The 25,077-nt window shown below is 43.1% G+C and overlaps 1 protein-coding gene across 1 annotated transcript in view; it reads left to right on the forward strand.

Moving 5' to 3' along the window:
* Nucleotides 1-25,077, forward strand: part of CUX1 (cut like homeobox 1) — a 357,714-nt gene that overhangs the window by 330,483 nt on the left and 2,154 nt on the right. The window contains 7 exon segments of the mRNA XM_040423522.1: nt 756-862; nt 3,194-3,223; nt 3,225-3,311; nt 8,052-8,135; nt 17,820-17,876; nt 19,471-19,551; nt 21,855-21,919. Of these exon segments, the coding sequence (XP_040279456.1) occupies nt 756-862; nt 3,194-3,223; nt 3,225-3,311; nt 8,052-8,135; nt 17,820-17,876; nt 19,471-19,551; nt 21,855-21,919 (511 nt within the window).

The following is a 25,077-nucleotide window of genomic DNA, read 5'->3' on the forward strand; positions in this document are numbered from 1 at the left end:
ATTCCGGTTAATATTATTACTCCCACTTTGATTTTTTACTATCATGGATAACAGTCTACTTGGTTTGCCGGACTCGCTAAAGGTTCTCAACCCTGAGAAGAACATTTTGTTCTGTGCTTTTATATATAAATATTGTTTATTATTCATCTTGTACTTTCACTGTCACTTATGAATTTGCTTTATAGCACCTAATAATAAAACTAGTGGCAATCAATATGGCGGCACTTCCTGTTGTCACTTGTGAAAATATTTCTAAAGTTTGACTGCTGCTTTAAGTACTGATTTATTCATGTTCCAAAGTTAAAGCACTTTATTTTCATATATCTTAAAGACAACCTGTACCTGTCCTGATCTATTTTTTTAAATTACTTGCAATAACAATCATCATCATAGGGAATAACTATAGAACAATGACGGACTGGGAACTTAAAGTGGCCCTGGAAAAAAAAAATACGAAAAGCGGCCTATGTTGTAGGTGGGTCTAATCCAAAAGTTTGCCCTGGGGCCTATAGAAACTCTAGTTACACCAGTGACTGATAGGCCTATCTGTGGCAGATTGCTCCCTGCTTTTAGCAGGTCAATGATCAATGCTTGTAATAGGACCATATGAAGTGTCTGAGAGAGAACCTCTACTTCATAAATCTTATTCTCCCATCATTCGTCTTTCATTCTATGTCCGTTATAGTAGGTACAGTATCTCATAGGTTGTATATGTTTACATGAAGGTTAATACTAATGCTTTTGTATCATTCCAGGTCATTCTGCGAGTACTCCAATTCCTGAAGGACAGATGGACTCTTTGCTTTCAATCATATCCAGTCAAAGGGAGCGTTTCAGAGCAAGAAATCAAGAACTGGAAGCGGTAAGTGGCCTCTTATCCTGTTCCGTAGACTGGACAATGTGATATAATCAGTAGGGATGAGCGAATTTCATATTTTGAAGTTCATGTGCGGGTTCGTGTTGTGGTATTTACTGATTTGCGTTATGGATTCCGTTACCACGGACTAAATGCATAACGGAATGCCTTTAGAGACTTTCCGTTATTCGTTCCGTCATAATAGAAGTGAATGGCCTACATAACGGATCCGTCGGGTTTCGTTATGCAGGAGAGGACTCAGTATAACGGAAACCGGACGGATCCATTATGCAGGCCATAGACTTCTATTATGACGGAATGAATAACGGAATGCCTCTAAAGGCTTCCGTTATGCATTCCTTCATGGATTTGCATTATGGTCCATGGTAACAGAATCCATAACACAATCGGTAAATACCACAACACGAACGCGCAGCACAAACTTCAAAATATGAGCAAGAGAAGGTTATGAAGAAGATTCTCCTCTACTTTCTGTGTGCAGACGGGATCTAGTCTCTCCCACCAGATCTGGGAGAAACTGCAAACGGAGAGACTGAGTGTGCAGTGGCGAAAACAGTGGAAATAGTGTTATTCCTCGTTCTGCACAGCTGAGCAAGAACTGCTGTTGGGCCTATTCACTTGAATGTAGCTGTGTCAAGTGGCACCTCTATGTATGGAAAAGACTGTAAGGAAGCTCTAGTGCTGATTTATTCCCAAGGTCAATGAAGATCCCTGAAGTTGGACATATGCCAAAACTTTAAAATTGGTGTATTTTTGCAATTGAGTGCCAGCACTTGATCAGATAGCAAAATTGCTAACAGAACTAGGTAGGGTCAGTTTAGAGGGTAGAACTGACCCTACCTAGTTCTGTTAGCAATTTTGCTATCTGATCAAGTGCTGGCACTCAATTTTAAAAATACACCAATTTAAAGTTTTGGCATATGTCCAACTTCAGGGATCTTCATTGAGCTTGAGAATAAATCAGCACTGATGTCCTACTTTGCAGAGCTTTTATTATCAGGAGTAGTGTGACTAGGAACATTTATTCTTCCTGGTTCTTCTCCTGCACGTGCCCAAGAGGCAGAAAGTCACTATGTAGTGCTCTTTGCATTTGAGCTGCTTGACGTTGAGTGAGAGCTGTAGCATCCAACCAGGATATTGGTGTAATTGATGCTAACAGCATAGGGGAAGGGTTGTGAAGCAGCTCGATGCAAGGAGTGAGGAGCAGTTCAAGTGGAAGCTCCGCCTTCAAAGCACTTGCAGGTACAGAATCTGGCAGAATAAAAACTTCATAGTCACACTCTTCCTATAATAAAAGCTCCACAAAAGGTAAGGTTTATCCTGTTTTCTCACAGGATAAAGCACTGTGTATGGTGAAAACTGCCTGCAGACTCCCTTTAACATTCTGATTATAGTATTAAGTAGGAAAATGGCGTGAAAGGGATTCTAACGTAAAACCAAAAATAGTAATAGCTGAAAACATGTTCTCATCTCCGTCCATCTGATTCTGTCATACATTGCAATCAATAGATGGAAAATAATTATAGTATTTATAATAATTATAAAGTCTTCCACACTGCATTGGGAAAATGTGTGGTTTTCTGCCACTTTCTTTATCTTGGATTAAACGGGTTCTCCGGGAATGATTTGAAATGGCCACCAGCAACCTATCCTATAATGCCAGCAGGACTGGTTGCCTCCACTTGCAGAGCTGTCTTGGGGATGAGGGCGCAAAGCCTCACTACACTGCAATACAATAAATGGTGATGATGCGACCCTGCCTATGATATGCCATCATGGCTGAGCAGTCTGACAGGAGAACTGCCCAATATGTAGTATATGCAAGTTCTAGAGTTTAATGTGTAGTGAGGAATCGCCCCCTCACCTCCCTAGGCAGCTCTGCAAGTGGAGGAAACCATTGCTGCTCACATTCTAGGACAGGTTGCTGGTGGCCATCTTAAACCATTCCTGGAGAACCCCTTTAAGAGGCAATTTAATCAAGAACACATCTTCCTGGCTCTGTGTGCGAAGGAAGAATAGACAGTAACAAACAAATTATGCTATTCTCAAGCAAGACAGGTTTGTGCTATCTCTAGTTTTATGAGGTTCTGGATTGCCAGTGAGTTAAGATTTTCAAAATGTCCAACACCAATTACAAGAATTATAGTATATTGTCAGTGTCCTATAAGTGCTTCCTTCCTCAAATTGCTTTACAAAAAATGAAGGATTTTATCTCTGAGTTTTTAACATATTTTAATAGGATAACTTGATTTTTATTTTTTTTTTGTTTGTATTTTTGTTAACTTCTGGTCTGTTTGTTTTGTCTCCACTAAATAGGAAAATCGGATGATGCATCATACTATGAGGGGCTCTTCAAAGCGAGCTAGATAACCTGAGAGCTGCAACGATCAAGCTGTATGAAAAGATTAAATTCCTGCAAAGTTACAGGGGCAAAGTGAGTTTTTTTTTGATTTCCAGAATAATCTCAGAACAGGGAACTTTTACATGACTTTATGGGGCTGTTATATAAAGAACTGGATCATCTGTCTTTGTCCACTATGAACCATAGAGCTATCTTTTAAGACTAAAGTCTGTAAATCCAAAGAGCCACATTATCATCTGTGTCTTAGCAAATTATGTAGTTAAACCCATTAATGACTGCCGTGGAATATAATGACGCACTCAGTTTAGTGATTTTTAAACTGACATAACTTTTGTATGCATTAGGCTGCCCACATCATTTTAGCACCTCTTTGGTGTCAGATAGGTCCTTATATCTTTGTTATTACTATACCTATTAGAAATTAAAATGTACCTATAGTTTTCAGTTGACTTCAGAATAATCTGTCTTGTGTGTACATGAGAAGCACTATATCTGTCCATTATATGAACTTTCGTTGGCATTTCCCAAGTTTTCCCCTCGCAGGCTCTATCTGTAATTCTCAGTTATGCCTGAGCTAGTAGGTGGACACATCATAGCTGCTATGAGGTCTCCCATACACAACACACGGAGGACAGAAGATCCTACTCCCCTTATAATTGCCTCATATACAGAGCGAAATTGCAGCAGCATGGAGGACATTATAGAGAAGCACTGAGCAGTGTAGATGTGAATGCAGTAGCTGTGAGAGAGTAAAACATGGACCCGCATCTATGATAATCCTTGGAGGGCCAAAAGTCTGTCTTGTCCTGGAGGATTTATTAGTTAATTTGTACTGTCTATTTACCTCTCTTTGAAGAACCACAGTTTTTATTCTGTATCAGAGACGTCTGCCAAAATAGATCCAATGTAAAGCAAAACAGCAACACAACTGCTTGTGGTCTACTTTATTAAATAATAAAGGGTTTCCACCTGAACACTGGGTCAAATGCAGGCTAAGGTTCCAGGGCCCAGACTAGGAATCAAGGGGAAGCAGGCAAAAAAAACATTAGGCATGTGCCCAGACGTCTGTTGCTAGTGACATTCCCGTATGCCTCTCAGAGATGTGTGCGGCATAATTATGGTCTATGCTCCACATGCAGTGCTACAGAGGTATTCTGTCTAAGGCTACATGCACACAACTTTTATGACCAATGAAAGTCTTAAAAGGCCAGTGAATAGCGGCTGTCAAAAAAATAGTTCTATTTTTGACCCTTTTTAAGGCCAGACAGAACTCTTTTTTTTAACGGCCGCTTAGACAGGAGTACACACGTCTAACAGCCGTTAAAAACGGGTACACCTAGAACCATGTGGCCTTTTAGGGGTTGAAAAAAATAAAATAAAATAAAAATACTCCCCTCATGCACTTGCACGCGCAGTGGCAGTTGCTCCTCTCTTGATTGAAAAGAACCTGCTGAGGGACCTGCTCTCAGCGTAATTACATCACCATGCACTCATGCTGGGAGCATGCAGTGATGTCATTACGCTGAGCAGGGCCGGCGTCAGCACCCAGCATACCCGGGCAAGTGGGGGGGCCCACTATGCCCACTCACTCCTGCAGCTGTATAGGTCCCAACTGTCCCGGGCGGCTGCCTGCATGTCCCGGCATATGATAAACCCGGCCATGCAGGCAGTGTCCGGCCTCTCACTCACTGTGCTGCGTCCTTGGCTCCGCCTCCTCACACAGCCAGGGAAGAGAGCTCGGGAGCCTTGAGAGAGAGAGACTTGCAGAAGGAGGGGCCGGGTCCCAGGAAAATAACGATCCTTGCCTCCTCCTTCTGCAGTCCTCCGTGCTCCTGACATGCCCCAAGTTCTTCTGTGATCACCAGAGGGAGACCACTCAGTGTGGCTACTCCGGCCTTTCCCCCGTCACTGCAGAGTTGGTTCCTGTCCTGCTTGCTGGCCTGTCTTCAATCTAGTAAGGTCCTTTTTTTTTCTTTTTTTTTCTTTTGTCCAGTTGTTTAATTTTAGCCCTTCAGGCTCTGCCACGGCACAGTGACTGAGCTTTTTCCATTAGCCAAATAGTGAGTCTCAGCCAGCACCACTCTCCTCCCATGATGTTCCATTTCCTTATAATTGGGACACGCTGTAAGATTTAGCATGAACAAGTAGTACTTGTAGTTACTGTCACTCAGCGCTGTTGTCACCACCAAGTGTCGCTGATGATCCACCTTTAGGGTCCAGTCACATGACCGTAATTCTGTGTCCGCATCCGTGCCGCAATTTTGCGGAATGTGTGCGGACCCATTCATTTCAATCGGGCTGCAAAAGATGCGGACCGCAACAGTTGTCAGTGTTCCCTGTACAGAGAGAGAAGAAGGGGGCCCGCATAGAAAGGATCAATATGAGGCTTCGTTCACATCACCGTTCAGCCTTTCCGTTCTCCTGCTCTGTTTAGGAGCAGGAAAACAGAAAGGACGGATTCTGCACATAACTGAGCTGAACGGAGCCTACGGACCCCATAGACTAGAATGGGGTCCGTTAGGTTTCCGCTCAGAAGATTATTTTGGAGCGGAGACGAAAGTAGTGCTTTTGTCTCCGCTTCAAAAATCATCTTCAGAGCGGACACCTAACGGACCCCATTATAGTCTATGGGGCCCATGGGCTCCATTCGGCTCAGTTATGTGCCAAATCCGTCCTTTCCGTTCTCCTGCTCCTAAACAGAGCAGGAGAATGGAAAGGCTGAACGGTGATGTCAAAGAAGCCTGAGCTGGCCCTGGGCTTTCACCTCTGTCCCCGGCGGCTGCCTGCATGGCCCAGCTTATGATAAGCCGTGCCATGCAGGCAGTGTTGTGCCCCACTCACTATGCGGTGCTGAAACAATGGATGGAGCGGACTGCGGCGGTGAGCCTGCCCCATACACAGCAGGTGCTGTGACAATCTCACCATCGTATAAGTGTCTGTCCATATGTAAGTGTCTGTCCATATGTAAGTGTCTGTCCATATGTATTTGTCTGTCCCTGTGTGTGTCCCTGTCCCTGTGTGTGTCCCTGTCCCTATGTGTGTATCTGTCCCTGTGTGTGTGTGTGTCTCTCCCTGTGTGTCACCATGCCCACAGTGTTCCTATGCCTTGACGCAGCGGCTTCAGGACGTTCTGTGCGAGGCAAAAAGAAGATGGAAGAGAAGGCAGCGCCACCAGCATGGAGTCCCGTAGGGAGAGGCACAGGGAGACACACTAAGGACATAGGTAACACTACCACATGATCTACACTAGTGTTATCTGTGGTTTTACATAGGACTGCAGGTAACACTACCACATTATCAGCTCTAGTGTTATCTGTGGTTTTACATAGCACTGCAGGTAACACTACCACATTATTAGCACAAGTGTTCTCTGTGGTTTTACATAGGACTGCAGTTACACTACTACATTTTCTGTACTCAGATAGCCAGCACTGTGTTATCTGTGTTGTTACATAGGACTGCAGGTGATATCTACTAAATAATCTGTACTCAGAGAGTTATCACTATGTAAGGGGGCCCACTGAGATTTATCGCCCAAGGGCCCACATGAACCTGGAGCCGGCCCTGACGCTGAGCGCAGGTCCTTCTGCAGATCCTTTCAATCAAGGAGGATCGACTGCCACTGCACATGCGTGATGAGGTGAGTATTTATTTTATTTTTTTCTGGGGAAAGCAAATATTACAGCCGGGGGACACTATGAGGGACATTACTAATTCTTGAGTCCACTATCGGAGACATTATAACTGCTGGGGGCCACTATAGGAGACATTACTATTAGGAGACATTATACTATAGGAGACATTATAGGAGACATTACTATTTCTGGGGGTCATTATTACAGATGGGGGACATTATGTGTACTGAAGTCAATGCATGGGTTGGGATCTTTTATCTTTAAAGAAAAAAAAAACTATGAAATTCATCCATTTTTCATGGCCATTTTTAATGGCTATGAAAAACATATGCACAATAGCCATTAAAAATGGCCAGACGGCCAGAAAATGGATGCACAAATGGTTGAAAAATGGTCATAAAAAACTCACAATGTGTCCGTTTTTAACTGACTTTTTTTTTCATGTTGGTATGCATGTAGCCTTAGAAAAATAGCTTGTGGAGGAGAATTCTTCTGTTATACTGAATTGTACAGAGCAACTATACTGCAGGGCGCAGAAATTTTTTTAGAAAACTATACAGCAGCACTTTTGACTCCATATTAAAGACCTTCGGGAACTTGTGTGCCTCCATGCTCTGCAATTTCTTTCATTGCATTATCAAAAAGGAAGTTTTAATAATGTAACAAAGGTGATACTGATAATACTAATAAGCATTTTTTTTTTCAGCCTGTAGGGCGCACTCATTCATTTTTAAGGTTACTTTCACACTAGCGGCAAGGAACTCCGGCAGGCTGTTCCTGCGGGTGAAGAGGTGGCCGGAATAAAACTACGACATGTTGTAGTTTTATTCCGGCCGCGTCTCCGCATGTTTGCCGTGCTGCCGCCGGAACTCCGTCCCGCCCCCCTTATAGTCAATGGGGCCGGAGCGGTAGCCCGGGGGCATGCGTGCACTAGCGGCAGCACGGATCCGACAGGCTGTTCACCCGCCCGAACAGCCTGCCGGCGTTCCTTGCTGCTAGCGTGAAACTAGCCTAAGTCAACTATGTAGTAGAAAACATGATCATGTTAAAAAAGATCAAAAGAAAATAATTAGTAATGGCTGGAATAAATTTGGTTTATGAGGACAATGGACATATACTGGCTTCTATTTGGGTGGACCTTTTAAGTCTAATAAACTTTTCTGTTTTCCTTCACCAGGGAGGTAAGAGTGATGACACCGAGCTTCGTTACTCCTCCCAGTATGAAGAGCGACTTGACCCATTCTCCTCATTTAGCAGGAAGGTAAGTTTTTCGGGTCAGGTAGCATTTTCTAATGATGGAGGGTGTGAGTGATGGAGTTGATCCCTCCTTTGCAGCTAAAACAGCAAAATGTTGATAGCGTTGAGGTCAGGGCTCTGTGCAGCCAGTCAAGTTCTTTCACACCAGACTTACCCAACCATGCCTTTATGGACCTTGCTTTGTACACTGGTGCACAGTCTTGCTGAATCAGAAAAGAGCCTTGGTATGCTGAAGCAGTAAGATTTCACTTCACTGGTATTAAGGGGCCTAGGCCAACACCTGCAGAGCAACCTTTTAGCATTATCCCTCCTCCACCAAACTACAGTAGGCGCAATGCAGTCAGGCAGGTAACGTTTTCCTGGCATTCGCCAAACCCAGACTCATCCATCTGACTGCCAGATAGAGAAGCCTGATTTGTCACTCCACAGAACACGTTTCCACTGCTCCAGAGTACAGTAGCAGCGTGCTTTTTACACCACCACATCTGACACTTTGCATTGTGCTTGGAGATGTAAGGCTTGCATGCAGCTGCTCAGCCATGGAAACCCATGCATGAAGCTCCTGGCACACAGCTTTTGTGTTGATGCTAATGCGAGAGAAGTCAGCAGAGTCTTGGTGACTTTTATGCAACTCCGCACTCGGTGACCCCACTCTGTACCTTTACATGCTCTCTACTTTGTGGCTGATTTGCTTGGTTCCTAAAAACTTCCATTGAGATCCAGTGACCTCTTTAGAACGACCCATTTTTTCACAAATGTTTGTAGAGGCAGACTGCATGACTAGGAGCTGGATTTTATACACCTGTTGCAATGGGAATGAATGAAGCACACAAATTCAATGATTAAGACATGTCCCAATACTTTTGTCCATATAGTGTGTGTATATATGTATTGTGTGTATGTGTATATGCATATATTATATATTGTTAGGACTTGTACTTATCAATGGGGTAGACGATGACAGACTTCACAGGATCTGGCAGTTTAAAAATCCATTATCATTTATTTTCCATCCAAAATAGAACAAAAAAACTAAAGTCCTTACTCCTCTGGACACTAACTAAACAGAATTGTACTTTGTAAACACATGATCAGACTCTCCTGAACCAGCAGGTCATGCAGCGTCCAGACACTGACCCAGTAATGAGCCCAGCAGCTTCACCAGGCATTACTTCAGCTTAGGGGAAAATGTCCTGGAGTAGGACAGGAATCGCAGATCCCTCTACCAAACTATCCACCCTTTCATAAAAATATGCTGAAACCACCCCGCTTTCCTGGATTCTTTTACCTTTTACCCATCTGGGCATTCTGGGTGAGATATACACCAACTCCAGTACTTTACCAGCCACCATGTTACTACATATATACAGTTGCAAGAAAAAGTATGTGAACCCTTTGGAATGATAAGGATTTCTGCACAAATTGGTCATAAAATGTGATCTGATCTTCTTCTAAGTCACAACAATAGACAATCCCAGTCTGCTTAAACTAATAACACACAAAGAATTAAATGTTACCATGTTTTTATTGAACACACCATGTAAACATTCACAGTGCAGGTGGAAAAAGTATGTGAACCCTTGGATTTAATAACTGGTGGAACCTCTTTTGGCAGCAATAACTTCAACCAAACGTTTCCTGTAGTTGCAGATCAGACATGCACAACGGTCAGGAGTAATTCTTGACCATTCCTCTTTACAGAACTGTTTCAGTTCAGCAATATTCTTGGGATGTCTGGTGTGAATCGCTTTCTTGAGGTCATGCCACAGCATCTTAATCGGATTGAGGTCAGGACTCTGACTGGGCCACTCCAGAAGGCGTATTTTCTTCTGTTTAAGCCATTCTGTTGTTGATTTACTTCTATGCTTTGGGTCGTTGTCCTGTTGCAACACCCATCTTCTGTTGAGCTTCAGCTGGTGGACAGATGGCCTTAAGTTCTCCTGCAAAATGTCTTGATAAACTTGGGAATTCATTTTTCCTTCGATGATAGCAATCCGTCCAGGCCCTGACGCAGCAAAGCAGCCCCAAACCATGATGCCCCCACCACCATACTTCACTGTTGGGATGAGGTTTTGATGTTGGTGTGCTGTGCCTCTTTTTCTCCACACATAGAGTTGTGTGTTTCTTCCAAACAACTCAACTTTGGTTTCATCTGTCCACAGAATATTTTGCCAGTACTGCTGTGGAACATCCAGGTGCTCTTGTGCAAACTGTAAATGTGCAGCAATGTTTTTTTTGGACAGCAGTGGCTTCCTCTGTGGTATCCTCCCATGAAATCCATTCTTGTTTAGTGTTTTACGTATCGTAAATTCGCTAACAGGGATGTTAGCATATGCCAGAGACTTTTGTAAGTCTTTAGCTGACACTCTAGGAATCTTCTTCACCTCATTGAGCAGTCTGCGCTGTGCTCTTGCAATCATCTTTAAAGGACGGCCACTCCTAGGGAGAGTAGCAGCAGTGCTGAACTTTCTCCATTTATAGACAATTTGTTTTACCATAGACTGATGAACAGCAAAGCTTTTGGAGATACTTTTATAACCCTTTCCAGCTTTATGCAAGTAAACAATTCTTAATCGTAGATCTTCTGAGAGCTCTTTTGTGCGAGACATCATTCACATCAGGCAATGCTTCTTGTGAAAAGCAAACCCAGAACTGGTGTGTGTTTTTTATAGGGCAAGGCAGCTGTAACCAACACCTCCAATCTAATCTCATTGATTGGACTCCAGTTGGCTGACATCTCACTCCAATTAGTTCTTGGAGATGTCATTAGTCTAGGGGTTCACATACTTTTTCCACCTGCACTGTGAATGTTTACATGGTGTGTTCAATAAAAACATGGTAACATTTAATTCTTTGTGTGTTATTAGTTTAAGCAGACTGTGATTGTCTATTGTTGTGACTTTGATGAAGATCAGATCACATTTTATGACCAATTTGTGCAGAAATCCATATCATTCCAAAGGGTTCACATACTTTTTCTTGCAACTGTATATACATATCCTGTTGTATGTCCTTCCAAGTTCTTTCGACTTGGACTCCTAGTTCAGCCATGGTAGTTATCTGCTGTGCATTGGAGATCCATTGCCCAATCCAGTCCCTGACATTCTAGATGGGGAGAGATCTGGTGATTAAGCTGGCCAGGGTTGCTGCTGGATACGCTGAAGAGCACGTTGTGTAGCATGGGTGGACATTATCTTGTGTAGCATGTCTTCTAACTGACCCAAAAAGGCAGTAGGACTGGTTCCACATTGTCCTGAACATACCAAAGGCTGGTCAATGTTTCCTCCACGAATACCTGACAGCCATGGTAGATAATATTGGTCCTGTGTGTCTCTGCATGATGGCAGTAGATGCTCTCCAGCCCATCTTCAAACTCTGATGTGGCTATCATTAGTATGAAGGCACAACCTGCTTTTATCACTGAAAACGTAAACTGTCAGGATAGGAGTTATGTCTAATCTTGGCAGTGAGAGCTGGGTGCTTTCTGAGTTCCTGGGCCCTAACCATCGCCATGACATACTGTTACAGCACAGAGGGGGAATGACCCTGCTGCCATGATATAATAGTACATCATAGAGCATAATGGGGTTAAAGAGGTTGTACTATCTGGACATATCCTACCTGAATGGCTGCTATGGAATATTATATTGCCCCGGTAGCTCCTATATTAATGGGGTTGTCTGTATTAAAATCACCCCTTTAAAGCATCAACTGTCTCAAGACACTCAGCATTTCTTTATTGCTAGTAACATCAATATTTATCTGACTAAAATGGTTTCTGTTACAGCGCAGCATAGCTATGCTTGCTGCAACTGCAAACAATGTAAGTTGACTGTGGGTATGATATTTTAAGAGGTCATAGCTGTCGTTGGAACGCCTCTTCAGCTGACAGTTATTCCTCTTGACCACCCCACCCCTTATACACACGCGCACTTAATGAGGCCTGTGTTCTCAGTATGGACGCGGAAATTAGCCACTGCCAGACATCTCTGGTTTCCTCCCACACTTTGAAGACATAATGATATGGAATGTATATTGTGAGCTCCACTGGTGACCGTGAGTGATGGTACTGTTGTAAAGCGCTGTATATGCTGGTGTGTATGTGTATGTTGGTCCTATACAAGCAAGTAAAATAAATTAATAAATGGGAGCTATACCGGCACCAGAAACTACACAGTGGATGGAACCTTCTGCTTCCATCAGTGTCTACTGTATAGTTTCCCTTGCCGCCAGCTGCCTGAGCCGGGTATTGGACCGCCATTGGTCTGATACTGATGGCCTATCCTGAGGACAGGTCAGCAGTATCTAAGTCCTAGAAAACTCCTTTAACATTCAAGATACTTCTTTCCTCTAATACCATTTATCGTCGGAGAGTTGGTACACCCCCATACAGATTTGATAGTTGGCCGATGCTGCTAAAAATGGTGGGTTTAGCCAAATTTGCTCTTATTTGCATAGTTGCTTTTATTCTCAGTCTTCAACAAGTCATATATTGTTCCAGATTAAATATTTGTTGAGGTCGTTTCAGGACAAGGATATCTATGTATATGGTCACTACTAAGCCTACAAAAGAGATAATTAAATTGATTTTTAATGGTTGTGAGTTGATGCTTGCCTGCACAGAGCGAGTTCTGAAATGTAAGCTGAGCTTTATAGATCTTTTCCACAATAATAAGCGCGCAGATTTACTTAGTGGCTTCGATGTTTCTAATATAAAACCACAAGATGTTTCCAAAAAGATTTTTGATGGAATGAGTTTCCGAGATTTGTGTATACAGAAGACATTTGTCTTTCCATACGCAGTATAAAAGCTTTTCCTTTACCATTTATTTCCTCTATTGATTGTTGCACTTAAATTGTTATTTACTAGTTTTCTCAATCAACCAATGAATTTTCTAAACCCAACCTGGCACAGCATCAGACTCTGGAACAATTGCTGCCATAGTAGGGGGAAATCTACTTGTGGTTTGCCACAACATCATGCAAGAATAACATTGAGCTGTTTTGGCTTTTTTTTTTCTTTGCATACTTTGTTCTCTGGTCAGTAAAAGCCAAACCATTAATTCATAATGCAAAAAAATTATTTTCTGTTTTTCATAGTCTTTATTAAACATTATGGTTCCACATTTAAAGAGTCACTGTACTTTCACACAATTTCATTTCATTTAACAGAGAATGGTATAACTAGAAAATTTCTAAATGTAGTACAGTCATGGCCACTAGGGGTCTCACTTCCACCTAAGCTAGAGCCCACTGCCTGTTGTCAGGCATGATCTGTCCCTGGTAACAGAGAAGACGGCTGAGAGGAAGGGGGGGGGGGGGGTGTCAGAGCTAGCTGAGATTGTGAGCCAGGATTGTCAACCTACATTTTTATTTTTTCTGGACAATTTATCCAAAAATCACAGGCATCATTTTTCACAGACAAATTGTAAGACTATAATGAACTATAAAGATGATGAGTAATACATGTCTATACGTAAGATACTAATACTGAACATTTTACTATAATTTACTGCGAGCTCTAAAATGCTGAGAATTACAAAGTGACCTGCTCAAGTACTAAGAAAAATCACAGACACTGGTAAAAAAAAGTCCAGGAGTTTCTGGATGATTGGCAACCCTGTCGTAACCCTGAAAAAATAGAGAAGGGAGACTCCCCACTGCTTCTGAGTGAAATGCATCTAGCTGTGCAGCTGGAAAAAAAACATTAGGGAAGCCCAAAATAACTGTTCCTTCACAGTTATAACTACACAAAGAAGCACAGCAAGAGTGGCAACCATTTTGTGAGCCTGATAAAATTACTGCTTCTTCACTGCATTGATCACAGGAGCCTCCTGTGTGTCTGTAAATGTGATTTATCCCTCCTTAGCTATTCTGTGAGCAGGAAGTGAGGTCACTGCATAGAATGCTGATAGAAGGGAGATGCTCCCTGCTTCTGAGTGAAATGCATCTAACTATGCAGCTGAAAAAAAACATTAGGTAAGCCCACACACAACTGTTTTTTTTCACAGTTATAATTGCACAAAGAACTATAGCCATTATGCAAACTTTTTTTTAAAAACTTAGGTACACTTTAAAGAAGGACCTGTCACCAGGAAATGCATGCAATCTGCAGGCACTATGTTCCACTTTACAGGCCACTGTAATTCTTCTTAGGAAACACTATTCAAGTCATGGCTGCTCTCTCCCTCTATGTACTGTAAATGTATGTGGCACTAGGATTCTGCATAATTAGGTGCAGACTCGGTGCTCCAAGTTAATGAGGTGGGCAAGTTGCTGTACCAAGGGGGCGGCTGCAACACACAAAATGGGCACAGCCCCACACATATTGTTGTTGGTAGAATTCAGAATTCATTGTTCCATCAATGATGGCAAGTTGTCTTGACCCAGATGCAGCAAAACAGGTCCAAACCATGATACTACCACCACCAGGTTTCACAGATAGGATTATGTGGCCTCATGAACATTAACATTAGCTAATGTGGGAAAGGCTTTTACTTGCTTAGAGATTGCCTTAGATTCCTCGGTGATCAGACTGAGTAATCTTTGTTGGTTGACCACTGCTGGGAACTCATCTTCTCAGAAATCTCCTTTGTTCATGCTATGATACACTTTCACAAACGTATTGTGAAGATCAGACGTTTATGGATCCGTGTTCCTGACTCTAATTTCAAATTATCTGCTAAACCTAAAGGTTCACATACTTCTGCCACTTACAGACATGGGATATTGAATCATTTACTTAAATAAATGAAGATGTAGTTTTATGTCAAATTTGGGCATAAATACAGAAAATTGTGAAGATGTCACAATATTTCAAGCACCACTGTACATGTACAAGGCTTAGTTGCTGTCAGATAAAAAAAACCTGGATTAAAATGGCATAAAAATAAGAAGGAATGTTCACCTCACCGTTCCCCCGCCACTTAAGACATTTCCTGGGTCTCCACTAGTCTCTATTTCCTGGTCCTTCTCCACACACAGGAAGTGACCACTTAGCCAATCACTGCCCACAACGGTCATATCCTATGCTCATTCAGCATACAGCTTTCTACAAGAAGGACCATATGAACAACTGAACACCTTTTTGCCTTAGTATGAGCTATACTAGAAATTTTCAGTTATCCTGAATTTCCTGCATAGCTAATAGATGATGCATGCCAGACACTAAGAGCAGCCATTATGGTGCCCATAGGGGTTGTCTTACAGATTTCTACAGACACTGGATGGCATAAAGAGAAAGATATATTTAATATTAATTATGTAATTGAATACTGGTTTAAATCGTCTTCTAATAAATATGACTGTCTCCACTTACATCTGGATCAACATGTGTACTGACATTAACTGACTGTGACTGATAACTTGGGGACTTAAAGATATTCTCCAGGAGTATTGATAGCCTATATTTAGGAAAGGCTATTAGTATCAGACCAGCAGGGGTCTGACTTCCAAAGAACTCGCCAATCTGCCATTTTGCTGTAGGTCCAACCCCAGAAACGGGCACCGGAACTACACAGCTCAATCAACTGTGTAATGGTCGAAGATGGTTACTGCAGCACTGCTCCCATTTCCCAGAAGTGGCACAGTGCATGGAGAGAGAAAAATAATCACAGACAATCAAATGATGCCTGTACTCTTTGCATAATTTACAAGCTGCTTAGATTGGGTTATCCAATTTCACAAACAGCCCCCCCCCCCCCTTCCCCCAGAGGGAATATACAGTTGCAAGAAAAAGTATGTGAACCCTTTGGAATAATATGGATTTCTGCACAAATTGGTCATAAAATGTGATCTGATCTTCATCTAAGTCACAACAATAGACAATCACAGTCTGCTTAAACTAATAACACACAAAGAATTAAATGTTACCATGTTTTTATTGAACACACTATGTAAACATTCACAGTGCAGGTGGAAAAAGTATGTGAACCCCTAGACTAATGACATCTCCAAGAGGTAATTGGAGTGAGTTGTCAGCCAACTGGAGTCCAATCAATGAGATGAGATTGGAGGTGTTGGTTACAGCTGCCCTGCCCTATAAAAAACACACACCAGTTCTGGGTTTGCTTTTCACAAGAAGCATTGCCTGATGTAAATGATGCCTCGCACAAAAGAGCTCTCAGAAGACCTATGATTAAGAATTGTTGACTTGCATAAAGCTGGAAAGGGTTTAAAAGTATCTCCAAAAGCCTTGCTGTTCATCAGTCCATGGTAAAAAAAATTGTCTATAAATGGAGAAAGTTCAGTCCTTTACAGGACGGCCCTAGGAGTGGCCGTCCTGTAAAGATGACTGCAAGAGCACAGCGCAGACTGCTCAATGAGGTGAAGAAGAATCCTAGAGTGTCAGCTAAAGACTTAAAAAAGTCTCTGGCATATGCTAACATCCCTGTTAGCGAATCTACAATACGTAAAACACTAAACAAGAATGGATTTCATGGGAGGATACCACAGAGGAAGCCACTGCTGTCCAAAAAAAACATTGCTGCACGTTTAGAGTTTGCACAAGAGCACCTGGATGTTCCACAGCAGTACTGGCAAAATAAAATATTCTGTGGACAGATGAAACCAAAGTTGAGTTGTTTGGAAGAAACACACAACACTATGTGTGGAGAAAGAGGCACAGCACACCAACATCAAAACCTCATCCCAACTATGAAGTATGGTGGTGGGGGCATCATGGTTTGGGGCTGCTTTGCTGCGTCAGGGCCTGGACAGATTGCTATCATCGAAGACAAAATGAATTCCCAAGTTTATCAAGACATTTTGCAGGAGAACTTAAGGCCATTTGACCACCAGCTGAAGCTCAACAGAAGATGGGTGTTGCAATAGGACAACGACCCAAAGCATAGAAGTAAATCAACAACAGAATGGCTTAAACAGAAGAAAATACGCCTTCTGGAGTGGCCCAGTCAGAGTCCTGACCTCAACCCGATTGAGATGCTGTGGCATGACCTCAAGAAAGCGATTCACACCAGACATCCCAGGAATATTGCTGAACTGAAACAGTTCTGTAAAGAGGAATGGTCAAGAATTACTCCTGAGCGTTGTGCTCGTCTGATCTGCAACTACAGGAAACGTTTGGTTGAAGTTATTGCTGCCAAAGGAGGTTCAACCAGTTATTAAATCCAAGGGTTCTCATACTTTTTCCACCTACACTGTGAATGTTTACATGGTGTGTTCAATAAAAACATGGTAACATTTAATTCTTTGTGTGTTATTAGTTTAAGCAGACTGTGATTGTCTATTGTTGTGACTTAGATGAAGATCAGATCACATTTTATGACCAATTTGTGCAGAAATACATATCATTCCAAAGGGTTCACATTCTTTTTCTTGCAACTGTACTTACCCCGCTCCCTGTGCCGCTCCTGGTCCCGACACCGCCGCCGCTTCTTCCTGTACACTGATGAAAACATCCGGTGTCGGGGGTGAGCAGCCAATGACAGGCGGGGACGAGCCTCCCTAGCATCACCCGTGATGCTAGGGAGACTTTTCCCCGTCCCGCCTGCCATTGACTGCTCCCCCCTGACACCAGATCTTTTCATCAGTGTACAGGGAGAAGCAGCGGCGGTGCGGGAACCAGGAGCAGAGCGAGGTAAGTTTATTCCCTCTGAGGGGCCCGGCACATGGGTGGGCTGTTTGTGAAATTGGATAACCCCTTTAACAATTCACTTTCCTATTGCAGGAACGCCAGAGGAAGTATCTCAACTTAAGCCCATGGGATAAAGCAACCCTTAGCATGGTGAGTACCTGCACACGTGTATGTAAAATGAGATCAGTCGGTAACTTAAAGGTTATGGACTCCCGGGAAAAATGATTTTTACACATCTTAATGGTTACCTCCCAGTGAAAAAAAAAGTTTCCCCTAAGTTTCAGTCATTCCATCATTAGTTTTCAGACCTTTTCAGTTTTTGTAACCTGCTCCTGCATTCATAGAAAACTGCTGCCAGGATCTCTTTATTATCTTACCTCTATGATGACATATATTCAGTATTTTGTGGAGAAGTGTGCCGTGGTCCAAGAGCCAAATGCTATGGAGAGAAATGGAAGAATAATGTTTTATTGATTGTCTAAAAACTTGGCTCACATGAAGAAGCGATCATATATTTATAAGGGTCCACCACAATGTCTCATTCAAGGAAGAATGGTGATCCTACAGCCAAGTATTAGTGGGTAGACTTTAAAAGTCTGCAATGATATAAGTACATTACATTGTATTTTTACATGATTTATTATTGTTAATAGAACATAAGCTGGCGTGTGTGCTGCAAACTCCACAACACCAAGGCTACTTTGACATTAGAGTTAATATTTTACGGTATTGAGGTCCGTCATAGGGTCTCAATACCGGAAAAAACGCTTCTGTCTTGTCCCCATTCATTGTCAATAGGGACAAAACGTAACTGAACAAAACGGAATGCTCCAAAATGCATTTTGTTCGGTTCTCATACCGGAGAGCAAACCGCAGCATGCTGCGGTTTGCTTTCCGTCTTGGGATGCGAAGTAAGACTGATCCGTCATGACCCACAATGCAAGTCAATGGGGACGGATCCGTTTCCTCTGACACAATAGAAAATGGATCCGTCTCTCATTGACTTTCAATGGAGTTCATGGCGGATCCGTCTTGGCTATGTTAAAGATAATACAACTGGATCCATTCATAACGGATGCAGATGGTTATATTATCAGTAAAGGAAATTTTTTTGCTGAACCCTACCATCCAGCAAAAACGCTAGTGTGAAAGTAGCCTAAGCTCAGCAATAGTATACCAAGTGTTGACTGGTACATACCTGCCTTGTAAGGTTAAAGGGGTTGTCCAGCTTTTTGTAAGTAATGCCCAATTCTCATGATAAGCCATCACTAGCTGATCGTGGGGGTCGACCACCTACAGCCACACAATCAGCCTTTTGGTTGAGCTCCATCGCTGACGAGTGCTGTCCACTACATGTGGACGGTGCTCTGTAGCTCTGGCACCAACTTCTGGCTATGGTGTTACACCAAATAGCTGATCGGTAGGAGTGTGGGGTGTCAAACTCTAGCCAATCAGCTAGTGATGGCTGATCCTGAGTATAGGCCATCACTTAACAAAAGCTTGACAACCCCTTTAAAAAGCTGGGACAGATTTGTTAATATTGTCATAAAACTAGATAATACAGGAAAAAAACTCTGCCAAATATATTACAGTAGAATTACGGTGTGATATCACACAACACCAGTAAAATATAATGCATGTGCTTGTGCTCAGTATATAGTATATCAAAGGTTAAGTATATGAAACAGCCTGCATGTGAATTAAACTATGTCCCTGTAATATATATGTTTATTACCTTCTTTAGGGTCGGCTCATTCTGTCCAATAAGATGGCCCGCACAATTGCGTTTTTCTATACTCTGTTCCTGCATTGTCTGGTATTCCTGGTATGTAACATAATACGTTATCATGGTGGAATAAAATGGTAGCCATTCACAATGATAATAATTAATGAGCTGCCGTAAAGGGGAGATGCAGTTTGCATTAACATCCGTTAAGATATTTATGAAGGGAGCTGTAATTGTGTACTGTATTTTCTTTTACATTTAGTGCTCCTTTATTCCGTTCTGGGCTGTGGTCACATGACCATGTCCATGCAGCTCTTTCTTATTTCCTGTGACGTTATGTCCATGGGCGTGTCAGTAATAAGGGTGTGTCTATGTAACTAGCTGGGTGGGAGGAGCTATAATCCAGCTGGGTGTGGTTAGGGGCGGTGCTGGAGCTGTGGCAGAGAAAGGAGAAGTGCATCATGGGTTTGGTTGGATACAGCAACAGGAAGTGCTACATACAGGATAGGGGCAGCACTGGGGTTCAGTGGTTGGCATTAGTGCCTTGCGGGACTGGGATCCTAGTCACTGGTGGTTTATTTACCTTGTACTTTATAATCATTCCATACTTTCTGTAAAATTAGTCTTCATTCTATCATCTGCTTTCTTGGGGATCTTGCAGCCAGCTTATACTTGTACGGCATGGAGAAGGCACAGAGTACCACTCTGAACAAGAGATGAACATATGTAATTGAAATACCTAACCTGTAGACACAGATAATGGATCTGTCCTAGAAGACAGGGAAAAAATACCCACAACCAACAATGAAACCAGGAAATAGAGGGCGAATATTTGCCAAAAGCAGTGACTTCCATATACTTTTTAAGCCCATATTTGAACTACTTTTTTAATAATTCTGGTCTTGAGATCTGGAAAAATATTCAGCTACCTATATATGTGTTATCTGCCACTGTAATTTTGCCTGTGATGATAATGAGATGACTACTGCAAAAGCGATCTCTAGGAAAGTGTCAGCCTATTAATATGCTTAGTGGCCAGTGAGAAAACTAAGATATTTTTAAAATATAGACAGTGACATGGAAAATTAAAAATGACAACTTGATTTAACCCCTTATGACATGTAAGGCAGATATTGGATCTTTAAAGATGGTGCTCGCTCCGGAGTGGAGCGAGCACCATAGCTAGCAAGTGCCTGCTGTTTCATACAGCAGACACCCACGGCTAATGTCCGAGATTCGTGGTAATGCCGATCGTGGACATTTAACCCCTGAGATGCCGTGCCTCCCCTGGCGTAGATCAGGGAAGGTTTTCCATTACAGTACACTACCCCCCTTTTCTCAAAGTGAAAATAAAAAAAATTAAGCAATAAAAATTCAACATCATGGGCATCGCCGTGTGTGAAAGTGCCCGTATTATTAAAATATAAAAAAAAAATATTCCATATGGTGAATGGCGTAACGGAAAAAATATAAAAATGGCTGATTCACCATTTTTTCATCACTTTAAAGGGTTTCTACCACCAGAAATACTGTTATGTAGCTGACATTAGCGATGCACTAATGTCAGCACTACATAACAGTATGTTTTTTACCTTTCTCCCTGCAGTCGTTCTGATAAAATAAGCACTTTTATAATATTCTAATGAGCCTCTAGGTGCCAGGTCCCTGTTCTGCCCGCCCCGCTCCTCTGACGGTTTGCAGCATCGCTTACAAAATCCCGCGCCTGCGCCGTTCACTTCTGTATTTAGCGCAGGCGCAGTGAGTAAAGGCCGCTCTCCTGATGCCGGCTTCCTCACTGTGACGTAGTCGGCGCAGTGAGGAATCCGGCACCAGGATCGCATCATTCACTCACTGCGCCTGCGCCGAATACAGAAGTGAACGGCGCAGGCGCGGGATTTCGTAAGCGATGCTGCAAACCCATAAAACTGTGGTGAAATTGTTATTATTTTTTTCCAATTCCACCCCATTTGGAATTTCTTTACCCACTACATGATATGGCTATGTGAATGGAAAAATAAAAAAGTTATGACTCCGGGAAGGCAGGGAGTGAAGAACAAAAAAGCAAAAATGGAAAATCACTGCATCAGGAAAGGGTTAAACAATACTTTATTTTCTGATGACATGCTTCCTTTAAGGAAAGGTGAGGTGATAGTGTCAGGACCCAGAAGCTACACTACATACTATGGCAGGAGGTGGAGTGGTGCTTTGTCAGAGAAGTGCGAAAGGATTATATCTATTTAATTTGGCATCTTTGTTTTAGGTTTCGGTGGGGGTCATAGGGATATAGAGTACCATACTCTATGGATGTTCCATTAAAGGCTGTAATGGGAAAACCCCTTTTAATGAATTGGGCTGCTTTGTTCTAATGATGTTGAATACTAATATATCTATTCATTTATTAGGTCCTGTACAAAACAGCCTGGAGTGAAAGTGTGGGAAGAGATTGTGCTGCCTACTGCGCCAAGAAGTAAGGAAATGAAATGAGGCGTTAAATGAATATATCAGTATTATGGCGTTGTATTCGCCATGACTTGCTGTGAAGTCACATATTCTGTTCTCTACTCTCTGACTCAGTCTTAGGCCTCATGCACACGACCGTTGTGTGCATCCGTGGCCGTTGTGCTGTTTTCCGTTTTTTTTTCGCGGACCCATTGACTTTCAATGGGTCCGTGGAAAAATCGGAAAATGCACCGTTTTGCAGCCGAGACCGTGATCCGTGTATCCTGTCCGTCCAAAAAATATGACCTGTCCTATTTTTTTGACGGACAACGGTTCACGGACCCATTCAAGTCAATGGGTCCGTGAAAGAACACGGATGCACACAAGATTGGCATCCGTGTCCGTGATCCGTGGCCGTAGGTTACTTTAATACAGACGGATCCAAAGATCCGTCTGCATAAAAGCTTTTTCAGATCTAAGTTTTCACTTCGTGAAAACTCAGATCCGACAGTATATTCTAACACAGAAGCGTTCCCATGGTGATGGGGACGCTTCTAGTTAGAATACACTACAAACTGTGTACAAGACTGCTGCCTGGCAGCACCCGATCTCTTACAGGGGGCCGTGATCAGCACAATTAACCCCTTCAGGTGCGGCACCTGAAGGGGTTAATTGTACTTTCATATCCCCCTGTAAGAGATCAGGGCTGCCAGGCAGCAGGGGGCAGACCCTCCCCCCCTCCCCAGTTTGAATATCATTGGTGGCCAGTGCGGCCCCCCCCCCCCCTCTATTGTAATAATTCGTTGGTGGCCAGTGCGGCCCCCCCCTCCCTCTATTGTAATAATTCGTTGGTGGCACAGTGTGCGCCCCCCATCGGCCCCCCCTCCCTCTATAGCATTAACAACATTGGTGGCCAGTGTGCGGCCTCCCATCTCCCCCCCCCCCCCCCATCATTGGTGGCAGCGGAGTTCCGATCGGAGTCCCAGTTTAATCGCTGGGGCTCCGATCGGTAACCATGGCAACCAGGACGCTACTACAGTCCTGGTTGCCATGGTTACTTAGCAATAGTACAATAGTAGAAGATTCATACTTACCTGCTCCTGGCTGCTGCGATGTTCGTGTCCGGCCGGGAGCTCCACCTACTGGTAAGTGACAGGTCTGTGCGGCGCATTGCTAAATGAACTGTCACTTACCAGTAGGAGGAGCTCCCGGCCGGACACAGACATCGCAGCTCCCAGGTAAGTCTGAATCTTTTACTATTGTACTATTGCTAGTAACCCGCTGCCACCAATGATCGGGGGGGGGGGGGGGAGAGATGGGAGGCCGCACACTGGCCACCAATGTTGTTAATGCTATAGAGGGAGGGGGGGCCGATGGGGGGCGCACACTGTGCCACCAACGATTTATTACAATAGAGGGAGGAAGGGGGGGGGGCCGCACTGGCCACCAATGATATTCAAACTGGGGAGGGGGGGAAAGGTCTGCCCCCTGCTGCCTGGCAGCCCTGATCTCTTACAGGGGGATATGATAGTACAATTAACCCCTTCAGGTGCGGCACCTGAGGGGTTAATTGTGCTGATCACGGCCCCCTGTAAGAGATCGGATGCTGCTAGGCAGCAGGGGGCAGTCATGTAAACAGTTTGTAGTATATTCTAACTAGAAGCGTCCCCATCACCATGGGAACGCCTCTGTGTTAGAATATACTGTCGGAAATGAGGTTTCACGATGTAACTCATATCCGACAGTATATTCTAACATAGAGGCGTTCCCATGGTGATGGGGACGCTTCAAGTTAAAATATACCATCGGATTGGAGAAAACTCCGATGGTATAAAAGGGACTCCAGACTTTACATTGAAAGTCAATGGGGACGGATCCGTTTGAAATGGCACCATATTGTGTCAACGTCAAACGGATCCGTCCCCATTTACTTGCATTGTAATTCAGGACGGATTCGTTTGGCTCCGCACGGCCAGGCGGACACCAAAACGACTTTTTTTTCATGTCCGTGGATCCTCCAAAAATCAAGAAAGACCCACGGACGAAAAAACAGTCACGGATCACGGACCTACGGACCCCGTTTTTGCGGACCGTGAAAAAAACGTCCGTGTGCATGAGGCCTTATCATAATCTTACATAATAGGTTCAAGCATAATTGCTTACCCTGGTAGTCTGAGAAAGCTTAAAACATGACCTAGATATGTTGTAACACAAGAAATTTGCATTGCCATAGCTACTTCATAGTTAGACATGCAAAATCCTCACTGACCATTAAAGCCAGTATTTTATAGACCTCCTTATCGCAACACATGGATGAGATGCCGCAAAGTAGGGTTTGGAGAATAAACCGTTGCAGTGTAGTAACAGTGTGCCACTAAGACAAAATACAAAGGCCAGTGTTCCTACATATTGTCCATCAGTTCCTGATACTCCTTGGATCAGAAAGCCTAAATAGTAATGCATCAATAGAAACAGAGAAAAAGAGACTTCTCGCAGGCATTGCTCGCTAAAGGAACTTCCAACCATATAACCGTTTATTTGTTGAAAATGGCAACGAGTTTCTGGGCTGGACTAACCCCTTCCTAGTTCAGACCAGAAATGCATTGCTATTTTACACAAATAAACGGATATACCAAGGTCAGTTCCTTTAACAAGCAGAAGTCTCTTTTTTTTCTTTCTCTTGATACTTTTCTGGCAAGACAATAGCTTCATGCACCCCCATTTGGCTCCAAGGTGAGTGGTTTATATACTCTTCCCCCTGTTTTTTTTTATATACCCCTGGTGTTGCTCTATGCGTCTTTTGTGTACCTTTAAATAGTCAATGTGCTACTGTGAGGTGCGGGAGATGGAGCGTATGAGCTCTCCACTATAAATATGGGGGTGAGGGATTTTCTATCACAGAATAGTGCTCATGTTATCTTGTTACCACCGTTACTGAGATTGACTACTTCCTTACATTCCCAATTGGGGATATCAATACATCCAAAAATAGTAGGCTGTGTAAACCATTTCCTCCCACTTTTGCCTATTGATGCTCATGAAAATGCAGAGCAGAGGACCGTGTCTCCTGATGGCTCGGACCATTAACCCAAGGCATTAACAGACCATTATACCTTACTCATTCTATTCTGCTTCTAAACGCACATTACACTGAAACCCTATACATGCTCAGTACAAAGTGGGAGA

This window comes from Bufo bufo, chromosome 3 (assembly GCF_905171765.1).
Source record: "Bufo bufo chromosome 3, aBufBuf1.1, whole genome shotgun sequence".
Classification (NCBI taxonomy): Eukaryota; Metazoa; Chordata; class Amphibia; order Anura; family Bufonidae; genus Bufo; species Bufo bufo.